Source organism: Oncorhynchus nerka, linkage group LG13 (assembly GCF_034236695.1).
Source record: "Oncorhynchus nerka isolate Pitt River linkage group LG13, Oner_Uvic_2.0, whole genome shotgun sequence".
NCBI classification, from domain to species: Eukaryota; Metazoa; Chordata; class Actinopteri; order Salmoniformes; family Salmonidae; genus Oncorhynchus; species Oncorhynchus nerka.
In genome coordinates, this window is record NC_088408.1 from 56753327 (window position 1) to 56772634 (window position 19308).

Sequence of the window (19308 nt, forward strand, 5' to 3'; positions counted from 1 at the left end):
TTATACAATTTTAGCAAAGAGGAGAGGTAATGAGAGCGTCAGGTCATTTCAATACCTGAGAGTGAGAATGGAAATGACAAATTTGTTCAGCCTCAAAACTCCATTTGTTGTGCACTTAACCAGGGAATAAGGGGGGGAAGAGGGTGTAAGAATGAAAGAGAACGGGGGAGGGCAGGAATGGAGGGAGGGAGGGAAAGAGTGAGGGAGAGGGCTAGGGTGGTTTGAAGAGACAGATATTGGTGAAATAAAGAAGAAAAACACCCCCCTTTCAACTTCCCTACAGCTCAAATGGAATGCTAACATTTGAGGGGAGCGATAGATCAAAATGTATGAAGCCAGAGTTGGTCAATTGTAGCCTTTGTGGTCGCCTTGCTATCCGGCGCCTCAGCCCTGTGTGCAGAAAGAGCAGGGCCCTCTTATGTGGAATAATCAGCTCAGGACTCAATCTGACAGACGCCGCGAGCTGCAGCTCCCTCATTTCAATATGAAAGTTGAAATGTATTTTTTTTCTCTTTCTATAATCTGCATCTTTTCAAACGCCTGTTTATTTTTTTCTGAGGGAAGGGAGGAAATGCAGAAAAAGAAAAGTAGAGCGATAGAGAGGTGAAAAAAGGTTCAAGGTTGCTTAACGCATATCTTCAATCACCATAGCCTTGGAACCTTGCAGCCGTGGAACTTTTCCCTCAGAGCCGCTGGAGGAAGGGGGAATGAAAATGCTGAGACGCATGTGGACTGGAGTGCACATAATATCTGCTTTTTTAACCCTGTGATCTCACACAGACACTTGTGGCACTTTGGATATTTCAAAGGGCTGGAAAGAGGTCAGCCTAAAATAACTCCACTCTAAATGAAGAGAGTCTTCAGGCTATTTCATTTCAGATAACAAATTGCTTCGTCAAAGGCTCATACAAGTCGAATAAAAAGGACAGACTGAAGAGATTTTTGTCGAAAGTAGTGCCCAGAGATGCTAAATCAGATGATATTCGAATTGGTCTTGGTGTTGGGCAAAAAAACTAACAATAACCACGAATCAGTGTGCAGACAAACCACAACATGTCACGTATTGCCATTTACATCATAGGAAGAACCAGGAAAAACTCTATAGCACACAAATATCCTCCTGAAACAAAACAGAACCTGGGGAACGATTACTTCAGATTTGGTTTGGGACTATTCGATAGGATTCTACTCTGTTGTCTTTTAGGTGCTATGAAAACCTTGCTGCGAGTATCAAATGTCAGGTTCCGTAACGTTGAAGCATAACGCCGCCTCTCTCCCTGACTAGGACTAGAAAGGATCAGGAAGCTCAAGGCTAGTATGGCTACAAGCTGCCACTGTGTAAACGAGCGAGCTAACCCACTAAAGCAGCCACCTGTTGTTACCTGATAGCTGCTGAGCACATATTCTCTTTTATTACTAAGTCAATGAGAAGATAACGCTCCTAAATAGTTCCTGAAGCTCCTTAAAGTCGGCGCTTTAAGCGTGATCCCATCTCGGCGGCGCAACGGGCCAACGCTGCACATCGGCATTCCAAATACAGTAGAGAGCCACATAAAGAAGAGAAGAGGACGTTTTAGAAGAGCGAAGCAGCGCAAATCACTAACACTGGCAACCGTGACGCTATGCATGAAGGGGTTACAACAGGCAGAGGACCACGTGTCTGGACCCATTTCAGGAAGACGACGAACAATGTTCAAAGTTTGGATGCGTGCGTGCGTGTCTGCGTGCACATTTGAACGTGTGCATCTGAAGTTTGGAGTGTATTGAAATGGAGTGTACACAATGCATCTATGTGTTTGTATTTCCTGTGTGTGGAACGCTGGCACCCCAGAGACGTCCTGTCCCTTGACAGCATACAGAGAGAGAGAGAGATAATTACCTTGTCATCTTTCTCATAGTCCTCATCCTCGTCCTCCAGCAAGTCCTCCATCGCTTGCTGCACGGCGGTTGCCACAGGAACAAGAGAAGAAGAGAGAGATTTAAAAATACACAAGTGGGGCAGACAGGTATTCTCATTCATTCTCATTACCACAGATTGCACTATGTACAGTATACTGTACACATGGCTGATGTTAATACAAGTCAATACAGGGCTGATTGTAGGACTGTTAGTCTTCCAGGCCAATCGGAGCCCACCTCTGACCACCCATTCCCCTACCTCTTCTATCACTACAGGGGGTAGAGGAAAGGAGAGGACGGCCTCCAGCAGAGGAAGCCCCAGTGACAGAGGAGTGTAACTATCTGCTTCACTGGTCCCTAACTGATGGAACAACAGCCATTTCAGTAGGGTCCTCCCACTAACCCCCATAACACACACAAACACACACAAGGGAGAACAGATAAAGAAAGAGAGAGAGAGAGAGAGAGACTGGCAGAGAGAGAGCGGGTGAAAGTAAAAATGAAAATGAAAATATTTCTATGTATGTATGCATGTGTGGGATGCTGAAGAAAATAGGTTAAGGAGTTGTGGAAAAGTGGTTGTTTTGACCTTTCTGATAAAAGGCATAAAGACATCATTATTAACCATACGTACGTTATGTGTCTTCTTCAACCGCTCAAATGGCCTTTTAAATCACCTCGGAGGCCTACTTAAGCACATGAACTAGGTTTTGAATCAATCTCTTGCCATTAGCTGTAGGCAAGGAGGAAAGTGGGGGAAAAAACAGGCACTCAAAGTTGTATTACACAACAATGAAGGATGGAGCAGTCAACTGTAAACAGGTTGACTCAGATCAGTGATTGAACTTAGTATCCCCTGGGAAAGAGGAGATCTGTAGATAGTCGGACGGACAAACAGATGGATGGACAGACGGATGGAGAAACAGACAGAGTCGGTGGTATCACGCGTGGATTCTCGCTGCCTGCCTGCCTGAGGAGCAGTGGTAGGACGGCACAGATCGTTATTCCCTCCTCTCCTGCCTCCTCCCCGTCAATCACACATCAAAGTTACAGGGTCAGACGCAGCGGCATTACCATAAACAAACGGGCGCATCATAAACCCGTAAGCTGCCAAGGGGGTTGCATTTATCTCCTCCCATTATCCCATACCCCCTACCCTACCCCCCCGTCCGCACCCGCAAACAAGTTGGAGAAATCCAAAAATCATTACTTCCCAGAACAATAGCTTTTGTCCCTTTGTTTTACTGGAATAATAAAAGTGTGGCTGACATAAGCTCCTTATGTAAATACAGCTTCCCGCAGAAACAAAGAGAGGTTCAACCCAGTTGTGCTGAGCGTGGAGAGAGTAAATACAAGTCATGGCGTTGTGTGTGTGTGTGTGTGTGTGTGTGTATGTATCTATCTACAGCTTAGTATGGTTGTCTAACTTGTTCTACTCCTGCCCATTCGCTGGAATCCATTGGCGAACCACGGCAATCAACTGTTACCGAGCTAACGAGCAAGTGTCCCGCATCTATAACTCTCGTGTACAATAAAGACCTGGGCACCGTGTTAGAATCAAACAACCACAAAGGACGCGCTCAAAATGGATCATGGGTTTCTCCAAACACAGCCTTTTTTTTTTACTACAGTATACAGCACAGTAACATACTGTAGGCCCCATGTTATCTAAAAACAGAGAGAATATCAGCATTACCGACAGAGACAAGGATACCGCCCCCCCCCCCCTACGTTCTCTTCTCTCCTCTTGCCTGGGGTAAAGAGAACAGCCTTGTTCACCGCTACGCGAGTGCGTAGTATTATAAATAAATAAAAGGAAAGACATGTCATCTCATCTGCCCTGAAGATTGCCACCACTAAACGCTGTGTCTCCGGAAGACATCAATTACCAGCGCGGTGCTGATGAATTCAACAATTTCCCCTGTCCTGTTATGATGAACACCGTTTGGGTACATTGTACCATTCAGCTGTTTATCCCCTTATCGCATCGTTTGAATTACTATCATTACAAACCGATGCTTCAAAGACTCAATGTCGACAGGATCGTGTAACGTTCTCACAGCCCACGACGCGCTTCAATCCAACACTTTACCAGAGGGGAAATTAACATATTCAAAGCATTCAAATCATCTGAACGGTACAGGTTATACTCACAGATTACAGAGGGTACAGGAATACATATAAATATCCTGCACATGTGAAATATGTAAAATACATAGCTAGGTGTAATGCAGTGGAGGCTCCTCAGAGGAGGAAGGGGAGGGCCATCCTCCTCAGTGGATTTCATAAAAATAAAAATTGTGAAACATTTAAAAAGTTACTATTTTTAGATAAAACTATACAAAATATATTCACATGTCACTAAATAATTGATTAAAATACACTATTTTGCAATGGCCTACAGTAGCCTCAGCAGCACTCTGTAGGATAGCGCCATTGTGTAGCCGGAGGACAGCTAGATTCCATCGTCCTCTGGGTACATTGACTTCAATACAAAACCTAGGAGGCTCATGGTACTCACTCCCTTCCATAGACTTACACAGTACTTATGACAACTTCCAGAGGACATCCAACCTATCAGAGCTCTTGCAGCATGAACTGATATGTTGTCCACCCAATCAAAGGATCAGATAATTAATCTAGTACTGAAAGCATAAGCTACAGCTAGCTAGCACTGTAGTGCACAAAATGTGTTGAGTAGTAGACTCATAGAGAAAGACAATAGTTGAACAATTTTGAACCCATTAATTTATTAAAAAATGAAGGAGTAGCGAGAGAGAGAGAGAGAGTGACAGAGAGAGAGAGAAAAAGCTAGCTATATTTTCAATATATTTTTTTCACAGACTTAGCTAGCAAATTCCGCTAGCTAGTTTAGCCTACTCAACCACCCAGCTCAAACAGAGGGATGCTATGTTAGCTAGCTGGCTATGACTATCCAACACTGGAACTCTTCCAAGTCAAGGTAAGCTTTTGGTTTGACTTATTTATTGCCTTCTGGGCCCGCCATTGTAACTGCTAAACTGCTTACAAAGGTGAGAGGAGGACAGCGCGTAGATGTGAAAAGGGATACAACGAGCTGTTTGTATGTGGCTATGAAAGTGAATGGTGTATTTATTCCTCCAAATTCTGTTGAAAAAATGTCTTAAACAAAAGCATACGGAAAGAAACGGGGATAAACAAACCTGAATTTGTCCAATAGAAACTCTTGTTTGCAACTGTTGGGCTAATGATTACATCCTAGTTCAGCTGGATGCAGGAAAGAGTGTACAAGGTGGCATTGAATGTGCCACTGACCTGTGTGCACCTACATTGCAAACTTTCGTTTATAGGTTATGGTTGTATTAACCTCATGATGGGTATAGGGAACATTTTAGTATCATGTAGTAGCCTAAACCTATCGCTGTTACATTGAACTGGGTCAACGGAATATGAATGACAGTCATCCAATATGCTGTAATAGAAAAAAGACAATGCTCATGAAAAAATAATTGCCCTCCCTCATCTTAAACGGCACCGACCGCCACTGGTGAAGCGGATAAATAAAGTATAGACCATTTAGTATGGAGCAGTGCTCGTGAACACATGTCCTGGAGGGCAAGTGTCCTGCAGAGTTTATGTGAGTCTGGCTTGTTTAAAACCAGCCTATAGGGTCAGTGCCATGGCAAGCCATTTCCTCTTGTTTGGTCATTAAGCCCCAGTAGGCCGGAGATCCTGACACCTGTGTGCCCTAAAGGAGCAGGGAACAGGGAGCTGACAGAGATATTGATGTACAGTAGGCAAGTACAGGACACTTGAAGTAGGCCTGCCGGCTGTGGGAGGAGAGAGAATAGGAAAACTACAGTGGATGTGTGAATTCTGGAATACCACTCAGGCCTTGGATGGGTCGATGAACCTGAACAACCACACACACACACACACACACACAAGCACACACACGTGCACGCACACAAGGATAAACACGCACATGCACACACCAGACAAGATCGACATCACCATTCGACCTCCTGAGCTGCCGCTGGCATCCTCTTCACCCCAGCTCGGTGACGTCCGCCCTGCCAAGCGAATGCCGTCCCCCAACCCCCCACACCCCCACCACCCTCCTACCACCACTATCTCTGCTGTCTTCCTCCTAACCTTTCCGAATGACAGCCGCTAGGGGAATTGACGCCAAGGCAGACATCCCGCCGAACATGAAGATATACTCTCCTTTTTTCCCTCTCTCTTCTCTTCCCCCTCTCCTTCTCCTCATCTTCCTCTTTGATACGTGAGAGGGTTTTAACCTCTCCAGCTGCCGGGGTCTGCTCCAGTCCCCTCCAGGCCCTGCTTGGTATGCTGTGTGTGTGTGTGTGTGTGTGTGTGTGTGCGCTTTGGCGCTGGAGGAGAGGGGCGAGGAGAGGGGAGGGCTGGAAGGCTGATAAGGACTGTGGGCAGGCAGAGCTTGTCTGACCCATACGGGCCCTTCACAAGCTGTCAGAGCCCTGGCCCTCACAGGGGGGGCCTTCCGTCTACGCTGACCCAGCCCTGGCTCACCCAGCAGGGGGCAGAGAGGGGTGAGGCTGGCTGGGGCGCTCTGGGACTGGGGTTGACGGGGCCTGCCTGTTTTCATGATCACACAGACCAGTCAAAAGTGCCAATCATAATCATCACTACATTCCAGAGAGATACACATAGTATTATCTTATTGATGGACACATTTGACACATGTCAGCACTGAGTCAGACGGACCAACGCAAAGAAAACCAACCTCTGAGTTTTGCTCAAACAGAACCAAACTGAGATAGACCTTAGTTTGTATCAGAAACAGGGCTGGTGTGTGTGTGTGTGGTAGAGAGAGGCAGGTGCCTGGCTGGGGAAAGTAGGAGTCACAGGGTAGAGGAGGCTCTGGGCTAGTGTCTGAACACCCACACACTGTCGAGACACACACACACACACACACACACACACACACACACACACACACACACACACACACACACACACACACACACACACACCCAGAACAGTCAGAGAGAGCAGCAACAGAACAACAACAAGGACTGCGGCAGAACACGGAGAGCTGACATTGTTAGCAGCAACGGGTACAGAGGTTCACAGGGATAGAGAGGGGGGAGGCTGGGAGACTGGCGCGGCGTTCTCGCCCCACTCCCAACCCCGTCTGCCTGCCTGCCAGCGAAGAGGAGCAGGGGCGGCACGGGGGAAATCAGCGGGGCACAAACGCTTCCAGTTAAAAGTGACATGACCTTTTGATTTTGTCACCTGTCACCGACTGCCATGTCTTCCGCTGCACTGAGGAGCGCCTGCCAGGCACCGCAGCCTTCCTCTCTCTCTCCTTTTGTCTATCTCTCTGTTTTTGGGGCAGGGCCACTGTGGAGGTGTTCCTTTGGTTTGAGTGAAGGCACACTGGGCCAGGCTCTCTCTTTCTCCTCCTCCTCCTGCTCCTCCTTATCAGAATATAGTTCATTCTCCTCTCTTTCTGTCAAATCAAATCCTTATGGGGACACATGACATCCCATTAACTTCTTCCAAGGCTTGTTGCTCATTTAAATGAATTATATCCCAACCTATTCTTTCATGGTACAAGCTAACAGAAATGGATTGCTGTCCACATCTAACTAACAAGACACTGATGGCCAAATGGATGTACTGTGTATTCACAATCGACTTAATGTGAAGAAAGACAACAATTAGACAACAATTAGTCAATTCAAGTAGAAGGGGCAGAGAGAGAGAGAGAGAGAGAGACAGAGAGAGAGAGAGAGAGAGAGAGACAAAAAGTGAGAGAAGCTGCAGGCTCTATCCTGGCAAACACCAATAAAGGCTGAGAGAGTAGAAATTGGTGGAGAAAAGGCCCAGGGTCGTATGGGAGGCCTGGTCTTTTGAAACAATATGAGAGAGAGAGAGAGAGAGAGAGAGAGAGAGAGAGAAATTAGACTACTTGACACTGGAAAGAATCAAGCAAAACCCTGACCAAACTAGAATGCTATTTGGCCCTAAACAGAGAATACACAGTAGCAGAATACCTGACCACTGTGACAGACCCAAAATTAAGAAAATCCTTGAATATGTACACTCTGAAAAAAATGGTCTATCTAGAACCTAAAAGGGTTCTTCAGCTGTTCCCATAGGAGAACCCTTTGAAGAACCCTTTTGGGCTCCAGGTAGATCCCTTTCCACAGGGGTTTCACACGGAACCCAAAAGAGTGCTACCTGGAACCAAAAAGGGTTCTGCCTCTGACCGAAAAGGGTTCTCCTATGGGGACAGCCGAATAACCCTTTTGGAACCCTTTTTCTAAGAGTGTACAGTCTCAGTGAGCATAGCCGTGCTATTGAGAGAGGCCGCCATATGCGGGTACAAGTTCCTGACACTTCTCCCTATTGCCAAGGATTTTCCGGGAACTCAAATATTATTTTCAGATTTCCCAAAACTTGAACGAAAAGCTTGGTGAGGAGAAGCCTTCTGTAAAAGAAAACATCCAGCCGGCTCCCACCCATCGACTGCCCGCAAAATGAGATGGAAACTGAGCTGCAATTCCTCACTTCCTGCCAAAGGTATAACCATTTGAGAGACACATATTTCCCACAGATCACACAGACCCGCAAAGAACTTGAAAACAAATCAAGCATTGATAAACTCCCAGATCTGTTAGCCGAAATGCAGCAATTTGCAATCACAGCAGCAAGATTTGTGACCCACTGCCATGAAAACAGGGCGACCAGTGGAGCACAAACAACATTGTAAATTCAACCCAGATTAATCTGTTTACTTGTCTTCCCCTACGAATCGCACTACAACTATTCGCAAGAAGTTAAAAACACTGTACATAGCTGATAATATACATTTCATCCTTTTGAAACCATGATGAGTGCAATGTTTACTGTATATTTTTGTTGTTTGACGTTTTCAGTTTCTTCTCGCTTCCCTTTATTGCTGATTGCACTTGCTTTGGCAATGTAAACATTTGTTTCCCATGCCAATAAAGCACAATTCAATTGAATTGAGAGAAAGAGAGAGAGATGGAGAGAGAGAGAGAGAGGGAGGGAGGGAGGGAGGGAGGGGGAGAAAATACACCTTAAATCTTGGCTGCCAAGTTATCAGAGACTACATTGTGTACGTCTTGTGATTTACAGGCGAAACATGCTACCCAGATTTTAAAAATAACTTTAGACAGATCCCTGTACATAAACTCCCCTGTTCACAACCAGAGAGAGATGGGATGGACTTCACGGTTGTCAGTGTTTTTGCTTTGTTTCAATGTATCTTGTTCTCTTTTTGTTTTGTTTCCTTATAGATCATTTCTGTGCATGCTCATGAATGCACTGTAAATATAAACTATATACTACATTCAATTACGTATACACCCCATACACTTATCCACACACTCCCATAGGCAAACACTCCCATACAAAACCAAGGTGTGTGTGTGCTGGCGTATATGTGCACACACACACGTGCATGCAACCCACACATACACACACACTACCCGACACCTGCATGCATGCTCACCAACACTCCATAGACGTTCCCATTGTACCTCATTGTACCTATTCAATGTTGCTACACGTACACACTGCATGATTTCATTGTACCAATATATATATATATTCTTATTGTTTTGTTTACTGATAAAAGCAAAATAGTTTTTTAGATTATCACATTATTGCAATTTTTATTCATTTTACTTCTATTATTTGTAAAAAAAAATAAAAAAGTACTATTTATGTGTATATATATATATATACTTTTTTTTCTTCTTTCTCTTATCACCATTACTATTATAAATGTTTTATTCTTACTGTTGATGTCATTATGTCACTCCACTTTAGCAACAGTGGCCTTGTCATTGGTGCTAATAGAGCCTATCTGGATCTGAAATCTGAGAGGGGAGGAAGAGAGAAGCACAGCGAGCGACAGCGAGAGAGCGAGAGACTTTTGTAAGTGTAATGTTTACAGTAAATGTTTTATTGCTTATTGTCTACTTCACTTGCTTTGGCAATGTAAACATGTTTCCCATGCCAATAAAGCCCCTTGAATTGAATTGAGAGAGAAAGAAAGAGCCTATCTGAATCAGAAAGCTGAGGGGAGAAAGACAGAAGGACAGTGAGAAACAGAGAGAGAGAGAGAGAGAGAAAGAAAGAGACAACAAGAGACAACGAGAGAGGGGGAGAGAGAGAGGGGGAAGAGAGAGAGAGAGAGAGAGAGAGAGAGAGAGAGAGAGAGAGAGAGAGAGAGAGAGAGAGAGAGAGAGAGAGAGAGAGAGAGAGACAACACCGCCGTATTTCTGCACCATGACAGCATGTGCTATAATTAACACCTCCACAACATCTGGTAAAGAGTTTTCTGGGCCAGTGGCTCAGCAGTGCCGGTCGGTCTTCCAGCGACGGCCCTACAGGCCTCCAGCTTTTCCATTCCAGCTGAGCTGTACCCCGCTTGACTGAGCCCAGCCACCCGGTCACCCAACCCGGCAACAACTCAGAGACGGAACCTACCAAACGGTTCCAGGTTTCAAAACAAACGGGGTGGTGGTGGGAAATGGTGCTGATGGAGGTGGTGGTATTGTTGGCGCGGTCATCCTATCTTTGTCTCCAGACACTAGTCTAGCCGGAGGGTGCAGTACCACCTCCAAACAGTAGGGGTCTCTACTGAAACACAGAGGGCCAGTATGCAAGATGAACAGCTCTTTACATAAAAATATATAGTTCTATTATTTTCCAACTGCAATGAGAATAGCATACAATTATGTTGTGGCATTGGTCAGACTGTCTGCACCTGTAATGATGTCTCAACACGTAACACTTAAAAACACCCTGTCCCCACCACTCTGACCAGCAGCAGTACCATATTCTCTCCCTCTGTCCTGTCAAGGCTCACATAGCCCAGCAGTGTCTGGCATGTTAATAACATATTTTATCCATAACAAGCCACACACCGCCTTAGAGAGGGTGACACATGGGTCATCTAATGGTGCCACAGCTGACAGACAAGATAACAGGGTTAGAGGTCAGAGGTCAGAAAAAGGCAAGGTAAGAGCTGAGGCCAGTCACACTGTTGCTGCACCAGATCTTTAATAGCCGGTCCAAGGTCATCTTTTCTGTTCAGCACGTCTACTGGTGAAGGTAAGGCCTGCATGAGGAGAACCGGTCTGATATATGTTGTATAGGAAGAGAGTAATAGAAACGAAGAGAGTTGCACACTCCATATATATATATAACCTCCCAGTAAATTATTGGGTGTAAAAAAAACACCAACGTTTCGGCATCACCGTGCCTTATTCAGTTTAGTGTCACGAATGCTTGAACCAGGTTGTGTAGAGTAACCAGAGCGCCAGTGACCCTGAGGTGAATATTACAGCGTGTAGAAAAACAGTGTGTTCGTTTACCCATTATGGACAGGGCTGTGGTTTTGGTATAGAATACGAGAGGGATACTCATATTGAACCCATCACATGGAACTCATTTTATTTCATTAGGGAGTTTGTAATCAACTGAGCCCCCCCCCCTCCTCTCTTTTTAGTCAAAGTGAGTTGAGTTCAAGAGAGATTCCTCCAGTATTACCCTCATCCCAGGTTTTTGGAAAAACCACAGCCTTCCGGATGCTGACCCTTGGTGAAGCACAATGGTTTCATTTGACATGTTCTTTAAAGCATTTAGTGGCCGGGTTGTTATTTTCTTTTCCAGGCGAGTGAACGAGGAGGCCACAACTTTCTTTCTCTCTCTAAACCACCCCCCCCAGTGACAAAATGTGAAACACTGCTTTAAAACAAACAGGGACATGCCTTTGGGGATACATCAGTGTCTGTGTGTGTGTGTGTGCGTGCGTGTGTGTGCGGCCGTGAAAGAGAGCTTGGCTCGTGCACGCGCGTGTGCGTGTGTGTAACATGGGGGACAATCATTTTCATATCATATACACAATCACATCCCTTACAAAACTGTCCTTCCCCTAGTGCTATAGTGCTTTCTGGATGGCTGCAACTGCTGTGTGTGTGACTCCGCAGCAGAGGGCTCATATTACTGCAAGGTGAAATTACTGTCTGTCTGTCTGTCTGTCTGTCTGTCTGTCTGTCTGTCTGTCTGTCTGTCTGTCTGTCTGTCTGTCTGTCTGTCTGTCTGCCTGCCAGCCAATGTGAAGATGGCAGCCGAGCCCAGGTGGGAGAAGCAGGATGATACACTCCTAGAGAATGGCCCCTATAACATATCACAGCTCCTCAACCATCCTGCACAGCAGTGCTCAGACACTGACAAAGAGAGGAAAGGCGAGATGGAGGCACTGATATCACACGCCAAGAGCGGTGATTTTCTACAGAGGACGTCTTTTGTGCCAGCTATATACGGCATGTTCCTTCGGCGCAATGGTCTCGGATGTAAGTGAAAGGTGCTAATCTAAAACAATTACTCCCATTCTCCTGCCCACGCATCCCCCATATAGAATGTACACAGTGAGAGAGAGTACGAGAGACTCCATCCCAGGAGTTGATAATGAACTAACTTCCCATTTTTTAGGGACTGTGTGTGAGTGGAGTGCAGTGCTGTGGCTCATCATGGGAATGGGGCTCAGTCAGCGGCTTTGGTTAATGGGAAGCATACCCGCGTGTTTGTTTACTGTGGCGGGGAGCGGAACCCCCCCCCCCCAATACCTCATCTGTTGTGGTTACAATCGTCAAACTGTAGAACAATGGAGGAAGAGAAAAGAGTAGGGGGGAGTAATAACATAATGGCAGCTCTGTCTGAACCCTCCTCTCTCATTGGAAGCACAGGTCACTAATAGTGAACCACACCAACCTGGTTCTGCAGGCACGCAAGCGCACGTGCACAGACAGCCAGACAGCCAGACAGACAAACAAAAACCCAGCTGACCTGGTTTTGGCCAGGGCTCAGATCTCACAGTTGGCTTAACATGTGATCTGACCAGGGAAAACTCTGGGCCCAGGGTCAGATCTCATTACATTTAAGTCATTTAGCAGACGCTCTTATCCAGAGCGACTTACAAATTGGTGCGTTCACCTTAAGACAGTTGTCATAAGGCTGGGAGATTTTCCTCCGTGGGCACATGTGATCTGACCAGGGAAAACTCTGGGCCCAGGGTCATTCCTGGTCAGGCCACTTTAGTCAGTTACAATTCCTGGATTAGGACCTGGTCTTGTACTCATGTTGTAGAGCATGAACCTACAAGAACACAATGTTGTCCAGGATCACGCCAAGGTTCTTAGAATGGAGTTGTCAAGTGATAATCATTCCTTCCCGGGAGGAAGAGCAGCTCCGTTGATTCAGCTGGGTGGTGATCCGTCATAATATGTCTGCCAGACAATTCCTGGTCTTGTACTCATGTTCACAGAATGAAGAAGGGGATATGGGGTGAATAATATACTTGTTTTTTTAAATTCTATCAGATAAATACCACTCATTACAGTGTTAACTGGTTTTAATGTAGAAGCCAATTCGGGGAGTCCTCGAGACAGTAGGAATGGGCGGGGGGGCTCTTCTGCATAGAGAGTTATTTGTATGTGAAGTGAATAGGTATATGCAATCTTTATTGCTTTAATTCAATTAAAACGTGCCTGGTGAAATAACATCGTTATTCATAGATCATATGGAGGTAAATAAATAATGAAATCTTTTTTTTTGGTTTGTGTCTACAGATTTCTGTCAGGCAACGTCGCCATCTACAGGGAAATACTGTATATACAGAGCATTGAAGCAGGAGCGAAGCACCAAGGTACAAAAACGACAAAAGCTGCATGTGTGCACTGCTATGTGCTTACTGTAGGTTTTACACTCAGTTTAACTTCCCGTTGTAAAAATACATGCATTTCTTGCTGTTAATTGTGACCCAGCCACAATAATGTCTGCAATGGCTAAACACATCTATGCCTGAAGCCTGTTCAAGTATTTCCTAACATTCAGGTAATACTAAAACTAGTGCATTCACAGCTACATCCTGTTAAAAAATTTTTTTAAAAGGACAATTAGTTATTCAAATTCGTTTCGCCTGTTGTTTTCATTGGTTTAACGGCTATCTGTTCCATATCCTGAACAATCTGCTGAACTGCGACCTCGTGAAAGATGAAGTCATATACGTTAAGAGAGGACAACATGTGGTCTCTTTATTGTGCATTCTGGAAGGTAGTCTGGAAATGCTCTTATTAAAATGAATCACTTCATTGTTCACGCTCGCACCACAATTGCGGTGCAGCTTCTGCGTCACACGACTCTCCAACTACACCTCGGTGATTAAAACATGTCCACTTCTCCGTGACATTGCTTTGACACTGTTTAATTGGAATAGGAGATTAAAAAAATAAAATAAAAAAAACACAATTAAATACATATAATACTAGGTAAGTGGCGTAGCCTTGCTCAAGGTGACAAGCTATTATTTCCTCCTATGCAAGAGGAAGAATTTGAGAGCGATTCTTGAAAGTTCAAGGCAATTGGCGTTTCTCATTTAGAAGCGTAATGGAAAGAATTTTCTCTCGGTGTCTGTTTCTTGTTTGCATTAACTTTGTGACTCTTTTCAGTCCTATTTCTACATCTAGAGAGAAGGTGCCAACACAATGTGTCCACTCCCTAGTCCACATCTGTTAGCTTTATGTTCACTGGACTTTGTCAACTTTTTATTTGATTTTATTATTTTACAAAGACATATTTACAATAATGATGTCTTAGCACGTAAGTCGCTCTGGATAAGAGCGTCTGCTAAATGACTTAAATGTAAATGTAATGTAAATGTACACATTATATATATTTTTTACTACATACATTTTTTCGTACGTGTTTTTTCTATAGTAAAGATGACAGTATATTCAGGATAAAATCCATATTGAAATGAGATAAATGAGATGATTGACAGAAATGTGTGTGAGATGTAAGCGCTTGCCATATGACCTAGAACGAGACAATTAAAGGGGCAGAACGGCGTAGGGATACTTAAACAGGGACACTCACCACGTCTTGCCTGGTGTCCTTCCCCGAAGCGACAAGGATATAGTTCCAGGCCAGCGGCAGCAGCAGAGCCAGAGGAATCATGTAGAGTTCAAAGTTCCACACCACGAGAACAAAGAGCTGCAGAGAGAGAGAGAGAGAGAGAGAGAGAGAGAGAGAGAGAGAGAGAGAGAGAGAAACACTTGGGACTTAATGTAGCAGAGACCTGCATTGACCTCAAACTGCAAACACACATTCGCATAGCGCGCATAAACATAACACACAGACCCATACATTTGATAATATATGTATGATAATCAAATAGAAGAAAGCATTAAATGGACGGCTGTTGTGACAAAACAGGACCCCTGAACCCAGAGCTGGGACAGGGCCTACGAGGCCAACAGGGCCACCCTCCACCTTCATCGGAGGATGAGGAGGATAAGTACCGACCGTCACAACACTCCCTCTCCACGCCAATCATCCGTCATCCACAGGCCTGAGGTCACTCTCTGTTTCAAGCACAACTAGTCAACATGACCTTAACCCTCCGACCCTCAGCCCAGCACCTGACCTGCCACACCATGAGCCCCCTAACCCTGTCACCCCAACCCCACCCACCCCGAGATGCCCATAACCCTGTCACCCCAGCTCCAAATACCCCTATTCCACCTCCATAGTCATCTGTCCTGTCCCTCTCTATCCCCCATCTCTCATCCTAACAAATAAAAAGCGTAACTCTAGACCTGAGTGCCCCAAAACCTGTATTCTGTTTAGTACAGAGTCTTTTGCAACCCGAACATAAATTATCATGATCCTGTGAAAATGAAATGCTTGAGGAGACATAATTCACAAACACAAAATCACTCATGTCAAATTGTTTTAGCGTGTGTTGACTGATATTTATTTATTTGGGTTGGGGGGGTGGATGGCACATTTTTGTGAAAGAATAGATAAAAACAGTTAAATTATTTCCCGAAACATTAAAAACATATTCCGACATATCTATTTTTTGTTGGAAATGATCAATGTAGAAAATACTTAATAGCAATGTAAAAAAAATAATACTATAATCCAGGTGAAAATATTTGATACATATTCATATATTTTCCGACAATGCACATAAATCAAACTCAAGGACGCAAAATGTTCATTCATTATTTCCAAGTCTATAGAAAAAGACTTGAAATTGTGATGGGAGGACTATGGTTTGAGATGAATTGCATCTGTTGCAAATGCATTCACAATAGATTGTCACTGCCTTAATGGTCAACTTGCACTGACAATGAAAATGAGGTTTGAAACAGGAAACAGCCAATACATCGGGCTGTCTCACCTTGCGCGGTCAATTATGATATATACATGACAAAGCTATACGTTCGGCTGAATGAAATAATACAATACATTTCAATCAATGTATATCTATCTCATAATCAGCGGGAAAGTGCTGGAGTTTACTAACGTTCTTTCAGTTCCTTGCAGCCTCTCGTGGAGCAGTTGATGTGTAGGTGGATACGTGGGATACGTGTGAGTCTTCACCTTCTCTCCTCCTCCCGTCATTTACAGGCTATAGGAATAAAAGCTTCAACATCTTCCCTCCTGTTGACCTAAAAGGACATTGCACCTCTGTGTCCGCGCCCGGCCTCCCTCTATAAACCCCTGCCCTAACACATCTCTAGTCCTGGGTTGGGCACTAGTGCACTAGTGGTCAGGTGTGTTGTACTGTGCTGGGCTCCCTCTCTCCATCTCCGCGGATCATTGGCCTGTCCCTTACAGCCTCGGAACCCGACGCAAACACGCGCGCAGACACACACACACACACACACACACACACACACAAACAAACACATCTAAAATGAATGTGTAACTTACCACCACTAAGCTATAACAAAATTACAAAAGCCACATAAAACTCCTCCCCCCCCACAACCACAAATCATGCACTCATACAAATACAAAAGAGATAAATAAAACATTACAAATGAATTGGCCAGGACATTAGCATATTGCTCAGAGCCAAATATCTCCGTCCACAGTGCAGTACTACCATGGTGGCCAGCCTATTTCCGTCTCTTTCGTTTTCTTTAATAAAGGTCTGTTTAGGGAATTGGAGGAATACTCTTCAATAATTCAGGAGTGCTTAGCAACCTCCAGTACCTGTCCTCCTACTTCCACATCCTTCCGCAAGCCGCCACAAATACTGTCTGTGTGTGGGCTCAGTATTATCTAGTGTTCTTTCTCTAGCACTCCAGTCTAAACGCAAACGGCACCGCCCTCACTAATCTACTGTTACTGTACTGCACAGTCCCACCGCAGTGACCACGCAGAAGAAATAAAGATGCACAGGGTCTTTTAACACTGAAGCAGCGAAACCACATCACCCTGAACACTTGTGTTTTTGAGCAAAACAGGAAAAAAGCGATTTCTCCAAACAAATCTAATTCAGTTATCTTATGCCTATTAATGTTCTACACCTAAATATAACTTCACCCATACAGTGTATAAATACATCTTAACCAACCTAGTTGTTCCCTGTCTATTATACTTTATGCGTTCTCATACGAAGGCGTGATATTTTTGAAGTGTTTCTGAGAGGACTGCAGCTCCCCCCTCCTCTGCAGTGTCTGGCTGGTGTGTGGTGTGTCTGTCCGTCTCGTTTCCCTGCGCCTGGGGTTATTTAACCTGTCGTCCACCTCATCCCTCCCCATTTGGTTATTCTAGCTCTGGGCGAGGCTGTGACTGACAGCTGGAGGAACCTGACACCCCGGCCCCATCAGAGGCCAAGCCTGCCCCGTCTCACAGCCCCTCGGCTGGGGAGAGGAGCCCGCAGCGCCGGGACCTTTCCCCAGGACCAGGAGACCACATCCCCCACATTGCTACCCCACCGAGAGGCTTTCTGCCTGGGGAGGAAGGAGAGAGTGTCAGCCGTGGAGGTCTGTGACTGGAGAAAGAGCAAAAAACATTGAGATAAAAAGGTAGAGGGGAGGAGGGAAAAAGCTGTATACAGTATGTGCTTTGCTTTGTGTGTGTGTATGTGTGTCTGTGTGTGTATGTGTGTGTGTGTGTATGTGTGTGTGTGTATGTGTGTGTGTGTGTGTGTGTGTGTGTGTGTGTGTATGTGTGTGTATGTGTGTCTGTGTGTGTATGTGTGTGTGTGTGTATGTGTGTGTGTGTGTGTGTGTGTGTGTGTGTGTGTGTGTGTGTGTGTGTGTGTGTGTGTGTGCACCCAGGAATTGTCAGAGCTCCCCACACACAGCTCACAGGCTGGTGTTACGGAGCGGCAGCGCTGGCCTTGGAGACACGGCTTTGCTCCATCCCCGCATCAACTTCTGTTACGTTATCCTCCTGATTCGGAGAACTCATCGAAAGTCTCGTGGTGCGAGACTGTATTGGTGTGTGCGCGTGCGTACACATGCATGTTTGCATAACACAAACTCCCTTGAATTAGGTCCCGGGAGTATTAGATAGAAGGAGAATACAATGCAAATGATCACTTCCTATTTGTCGCACACTGAAACAAGAGCTATTCACTGTTCTTCGTCTGGCAAACAGCCTCAACACGGCATGAGTGTAAAATGTTATTAACTCATTAGGATTTACGGTAGCAGAGGATGTTATGTCGATTTTTTTTTAAACACTAAAAAACGACATTTTCTTACGTCAAAGAATGTCAAAATGGAAACAGAATGAGAAGCATCAAAGGTGAACATAGACGTATTCAACTCAGAGCATCATACACAACCGTGCCGAGCTCAGGCCGCCGAGCTCAGGCCGCTTAATAGACGTGCAGTTTTGTTTCCAAATCACAGCAAACCAGCCTGTTAAAAAACGTTACTGAATACAAAATACAAAAAGAAAAATATACTTTAGTGAAACAATTAGAAAAACTCTTCTAGGTACCTCCGTTGATTTTTTTCTCTCTCCAATACGAGAATATAGATATTCTAATGATCTAAAATGGGAAATAGTACATGTGCGTTTATTTATACCAGACAAACGTTTTATGGCATATTATGTGACATGAAAACAACACCCCCCCCCCAACAAAAAACCATTTGGTTTCTACAAACTAATAAACAGCAAAAACAACAGATAATCATGTTAAACTCGAAATGATTATTTTGTTAACATGTAGTAGATACACAATCATTTAACTTTCAATAGAATGAATAACATCCCTGTCTTTATGAAGCATTCCCTTAGGAAACACAATCCCATTCGGGAACAGATGAGTGTTTCATTCATCTACTAAACTTTGATGAAGGTAGAGGATTTGGACTTTATGGTTTTTTGGCATTATGTGGTTTACTGAACACCACTCTGGTGCTCGGCTTTACGGCTTGGATAGGAAGTGCTTTGGCGTACATGGAGCGTGTACTAGTCTTACTCCTCTCCTCCAGAAGTCGACTGGAGTTTTGAATTTCAGAGTTAAGTTGGCTTTATCTTTATTACATGGACATCGACTCCAGATACTAGCCGACCGCTGCCAGACAG

The 19308-nt window shown here is 44.7% G+C and overlaps 1 protein-coding gene across 7 annotated transcripts in view; it reads right to left on the minus strand.

Moving 5' to 3' along the window:
• The window catches only part of mctp1a (multiple C2 domains, transmembrane 1a), a 261687-nt gene that overhangs the window by 29290 nt on the left and 213089 nt on the right, over nucleotides 1-19308 (minus strand). For all 7 annotated transcript variants that reach the window (XM_065026500.1, XM_065026499.1, XM_065026496.1 and 4 more), the window contains 2 exons: nucleotides 14839-14955; nucleotides 1880-1936 (listed from right to left, as the gene is read on the minus strand). In XM_065026500.1, coding sequence (XP_064882572.1) covers nucleotides 1880-1936; nucleotides 14839-14955 — 174 coding nt within the window. The remainder of the gene's footprint in view (nucleotides 1-1879; nucleotides 1937-14838; nucleotides 14956-19308) is intronic.